The 5,374-nt window shown below is 41.8% G+C and overlaps 1 protein-coding gene across 3 annotated transcripts in view; it reads right to left on the bottom strand.

The window, feature by feature from the left end:
• LOC109953294 (CMP-N-acetylneuraminate-beta-galactosamide-alpha-2,3-sialyltransferase 1-like) overlaps positions 1 to 602 on the bottom strand; it is an 18,576-nt gene extending 17,974 nt beyond the window's left edge. For 2 of the 3 annotated variants that reach the window (XM_020588736.1, XM_020588738.1), the window contains exon 1: positions 475 to 602. In XM_020588736.1, the coding sequence (XP_020444392.1) occupies positions 475 to 573 (99 nt within the window). In that variant the 5' untranslated portion in view covers positions 574 to 602. The remainder of the gene's footprint in view (positions 1 to 474) is intronic. The other variant, XM_020588737.1, reaches the window with a different exon arrangement.
• Between the last annotated feature and the right edge of the window lie 4,772 nt (positions 603 to 5,374).

Here is a 5,374-nt window from a genome sequence, read left to right as displayed (position 1 = left end):
CTTTTTCTTTGAGCTAAATCTTTAACCATTTGCGCCTATTAACTTGCAGCCTCCGTTTCTCTTTCTCCTCGTTTCACTCGCTCTCTGTAAATATAAAGCGGAGCCGTGGATATAGCCTATTTTACATCCTGAGGATCGATCGGTGCTGGATGCAGTGTCACAGTGGAAAACAAAACGTGCCATTCGGGGTGCATAAACGCTACTGAATAAACAGAGAGGTGGGTTCACACAGTTAACGCGTTGCCTCCACTACAGGCTCAATGCGGTGCGGTCCCCTCAGGACGCATTAGGCTCAGTCCCCTTCTGACGGAAAGTAGGCTATGGGACTAGACTAAGCGTTACAGATTTAAGGCTTTCCCTTCATTTATGAGCCAAAATGTTGTCTCAAATTTGTTGTTAACAAATCAGTTCATCAAAAATAAAACAATACCACCATCAGTTAATGTGTTATAGTTGATTTGCTCTTTCACTTACCTGAGTAAAGTCTGTCAAAAGGATAAAATAAAACGTATATCCATGTCGAGTCCACCTCTTTATATAGAAATTCAGGGCTTGATGACCAAGAGTGGACATCCCATTCACGTTGTTACACTATGTAACCAATGAAGACTGAGCATCGCATATCTGTGGCAAGGTGTGGAAGGGTGTGGCTAATTTAAAGGTGCCCTTTTTTGCACATATTAATTGGCAGTGTTCAGATTTTTTTCGGGCAAAAAATGTATATTATTTATTAAAATGTATTTTAAAAATTTTGTAGTCTGACCTTGGGCCAATCCAAAGTCAAATAAAAAAATCCGTCTTCTGCCTGACTGTTTAGGTCTCTAGCCTAGTGGCTGCGTCAGTGTGTAAATGATCAGCGGACTTCAAACAGAACAACAGGACAAAAAAACTAGGGAGAACTGGAAAAAAATCTTAATAGGCTATAGCTGGTGTCTATATGTATTTTATGTTTGTCTTTGCACAGGTATTGGTGTAATGCTTCAAGGAGGGACACTGTTAATTCAGTGGATCTGTGTTACACTGGATTTAAGTTATGACAATGAAACCGCAGACAAATCGGAAGAAGGCACTATCAATAGAAAGTCAAAGGTTTAAAATGCATAGGCTAAATAAATAAAGCAATAGCTGCGTGTAACTAACAAACTAATAAACTAAGGATCTGCAGAGAAGGAACGTTCTTCTACTGTGTCATGGTCACAGTGGCACGGTGCAGCACCACGGACGCGGGAGCGGTTTTTCAGTAGGGAGTGCTAGAATACGTGCACGCGCATGTCGGGTTATGTGCACGTTCTTGCGAATGTTTATCTTCTAATTTGTGTGCAAACAAGGCATGTTATCATACATAAAATCATTTGTATTAACGACATAGACCCTCAGCAACCCCCTGCCGCGCCTATTTGTAGCACAAAGTGCGAAAATACTGTAGTGTGGTCGGGGTTGGAAAGACATCTGGTGGGGTCCCCCCAGCCAGTGGCGGACCCCGAGGGTGGGGACTTAGGACAAACAAATAAGTACCCCTACAGTTGGGGAGAAGTGATAAAATGCCCTCTGATCTGCCCCTACAGCAGAGCAAACACTGTAAAGTGCTTGTTGTCTGCACAAAGAAAACATAGCAAAGTTCTGTAATGGTTTAGTTATGAGTAAATTTGGAAGTGCCCCAGAATACCTCTGTGTGTGACAAGCTGGAATGAAGTGCCCTCATCGGTGATTTTTTTTAGTGGAAGAAAACGCTAGCGTACCTTGTCTGTGGTATAACACCAACAGGTTGGATAAGCTGCTTTTTTTTTAACTTTCAAGGAATCAAAAACCTTTTGATTTCCTGTAGAATCTACCATGCTCTGTAGTTCTAAAATTTCAGTCTCTAGATCTCTTCAAGGTTCAAGGTTCAAGGATTTTATTGTCAATTCACCATATGTGCAGGACATACAGAAAATTGAAATACCATTTCTCTCTCAACTAGTATTGGGTGCCATAACATTTAGGTACTAAAAGAGAATAAAGTAGAATAAAAATAGAATAGAATAAGAACTGGACTGATGTAATTAGGATAAATCTAAATGGTACAGCCAATAAGCTGTGACTCAAAACCGTGTACAGTCAGTGACAGTAGTGCAAACAATAATAGGAGATTGTCAGATGGTTCAGCATCACCAGTGCGTTGGTCATGAGGTGCAAATAGCATATGAGGTATAAGTATTCAAAATGACCAACAGTAGCAGATCTACCAGCAAAAAAAAAAAAACAGTCAGCAGCAGATTTACATAGAACATAACAGACGATAAAACAACACAGGTACTTTTTTTACAATTTTTTTTTAATGTTTCTGTCATGGGCCACAGTCCAGGGGCAGAGGGGGGAGGATAATGGACAGCGTTCAGCATCCTCACAGCCTGGTAATGAAGCTGTTTGTAAGTCTGGTGGAGTGGGCCTGAAGACTCCGATACCTTCTACCTGAAGGCAGGAGTCTGAAGTGGGAGTGTGAAGGGTGGGAGGTGTCATCAGCAATGCTGATGGCTTTGCGGGTGAGGTGGGTGTCTATAAGGGAAGGCAGAGGGGTGCTGATGATCTTGCTGGCTGTTTTCACTATGTGTTGCAGTGTCCTTCTGCAGGAGGCAGTATAGGGTCTGTACCACACAGTGATGCAGCCAATGATGACGCTCTCAATGGTGCCCTGGTAGAAAGAGCACATGATGGGGGGTGGGACACTGGCTTTCCTCAGTTTGCAGAGGAAGTAGAGGTGTGTTTGAGCTTTCTTGGCCATTGATGTGGTGTTGTTGGTCCAGGAAAGGTCCTCAGAGATGTGCACCCCCAGGAACTTGGTACTGCTCACTCTCTTCACTACAGCACCGTCGATGGTCAGTGGAGGATGCTTTAGAGGTTTTCTTCTGAAGTCCACAATGATCTTTTTAGTCTTCCCCACATTGAGGAAGAGGTTGTTCTTACACCAATGAACCAGTTGGCACACCCCACTCCTATAGTTGGCCTCATCATTGTTGGTAATGAGGCCTACTACAGTCGTGTCATCTGCGACCTTGACAAAGTGGTTGGTGCTGTAGGTTGGCACACAGTCGTGGGTCAGCGGTGTGAAGAGCAATGGGCTGAGCACACATTACATCTCTTAAGGCCCTGGTTATGTCTCTGGTGACATTATGAGTGCATTGTTGGCACAGCTGTTTAATCTGACATTTACCAAAGTCCTACCACTGTTGAATACAAATAAAATCAGATTTACACTCTCTGTGAGTAATCCAGAATTAATCAAAAGCAGCTCTAAAAGCTTTATCATTTAACAAAGAGGTGCTGAAATGCCAAAATGTGCTGTTATATCTGTGTGTAAATACAGAACAATGTACAAGACAATGGTCAGTAAAGCCTACTGAGATGATATAACAACCTTTAAACGCCAAAGATAACACATTATTTTAGCATTTTTAGCATAAGATCCATGAAAACTCCTCCATATATCAACCAACCTGTGTTTTTATTAACTGCCTTAACTTCTACGACGAAGCCAGATGAGGTTCTTCATGATTCCTATCTAATTAGGGGTATTCTGTGCATTTAAAATCACCCCCTATAAGATATTCATCCCCACCACAATTTTCAGTGACATCACATAAAACACTCAAAACATGTAATTGTTCCACCCCATTCATCGGCACATACACATTAACAAAAAACATTTTTACATTTTCATACTGCAATTCATTAAACAGCCCTTTATTATTTCATCTTCTTCACACGAAGAAGGCAGGAAGATTTTTGAATAAATAATAACTCCACACTGCTGGAGTTATGGCTCGGAAAAACCTTTCCATCCCACTCTTTTTTCCACTCACTTTAATTCTCTGTGTTTCTTGAACCAGGATCACATCCAACCTTTTAAAACCGATTAGTTTAAAAATAGCTCTCTTAACACCATCTCCTGCCCCATTCACATTCGAACTTCCTATTTTAAATTCACACATGGAGAAAGGTGATTTTAAAAACAACACAACAAAAGCATGTAACAGAAAAAAATAAAGGAGATGAATAATAATTTATTTCCTGATCTGTAGGATCCTCATCTCCAAAAACTCCTGGCTCTTTTTTAAGGGACCAAGCTGATACAACAAAAAGTTTCATTCTTTTGGCTTTAAACTCTTTACTTGACTCCAGGAGAGCCCTGCACAAGAATTCCTATATGCCTAGACTGTGTTTATGCATAAATGGCAAATAAAAATCATGAATCTTGAATTTCTGGCATTCCTATACAGCCAGTATTGACAGGAAGATCTCTGTACCAGCGGTCACACGCAAACCTACAGAAACTCCACTAAGGTTGACTGCAACCTCACCAAGGGCCTCAGGGCTTTTGCCATTCGCGGCCACTGCACTACTCGAACCCACAGCAGTGGCATCACTTGAGCTTGTGGTGATGGTACTGTTCAAGCCCTTTGTTCAAGCCCGGTAGTAGTGGCAACACTAGAGCCGGCAGCAGCACTAGGCATACCAGAGTCTCTGGGCAGGATTGAACTAAATGCCCCTCCATGCCACAACCAAAACACTTTATGGTTTCCAACATAGCAAAAACCATGTAGTTAAGCCCATCTACTTAAAGATAGAATCAGTTCAGATGTGTGTCCTTCAGTACCATGAAGGCCTGTCTCCTATGACCCACAACATGTTTAAGCAGCGGGAATTTACAACCCAGAGAAACCATTTTGATTCGAGAAACCAACTGTCCACACCCGGATAGATCTTTAGCCAATACATCATTTTTAAAGAATGGGGGAGCATTAGAGATGGTTAGCTGGACTACTTTATATTTAACTTACTGTATATTGTGTGGCATTTGTGTGGACGACAAAGTAAGAATTTCATTGTACAGGGAAACACCTTTCCTAACTGTGCATGTGACAAATAAACACTTGACTTGACTTGACAAGGGACTGGCACACATTCCCTTCATATCATCAAACCAATTGCAACTGTGGTGGTTAGCAATAAACCAGATTTCAGAGGTAATATGTAATGGAACAGTATGTAGTTCATATAGATATTATTTGTAATAGTTATGTAAGGGTGAGCTAAGTGTGTATGGAAGCTTGATCTGTTCCTGGCGCAGGCAAGAATATCTTGGGCTGTGTCCCCCTTGATTAACTTATGGGTCAACATCCTGAGTGACTTCCTCCTCTGATAGGGAATGGATATATGGATACTGCAGCTGTAGCCCGATGTGAACTGTTTGAATGCTCTGTTCAGGTTTAGAGAAAGGAAATGTGCGCCAGGTCAATGTGACCTAGAAGGTCATGTACTGGACAGTTTAGACAATGCTCGGAAGAAGGTGTGTGTGTGGGTAGCTGGCATGGGACCGCGTCTTCATGGCTCCGGC

This window comes from Monopterus albus, unplaced genomic scaffold, assembly GCF_001952655.1.
Source record: "Monopterus albus unplaced genomic scaffold, M_albus_1.0 scaffold609.1, whole genome shotgun sequence".
NCBI classification, from domain to species: domain Eukaryota; kingdom Metazoa; phylum Chordata; class Actinopteri; order Synbranchiformes; family Synbranchidae; genus Monopterus; species Monopterus albus.
This window is presented reverse-complemented; position numbering and strand designations above follow the sequence as displayed.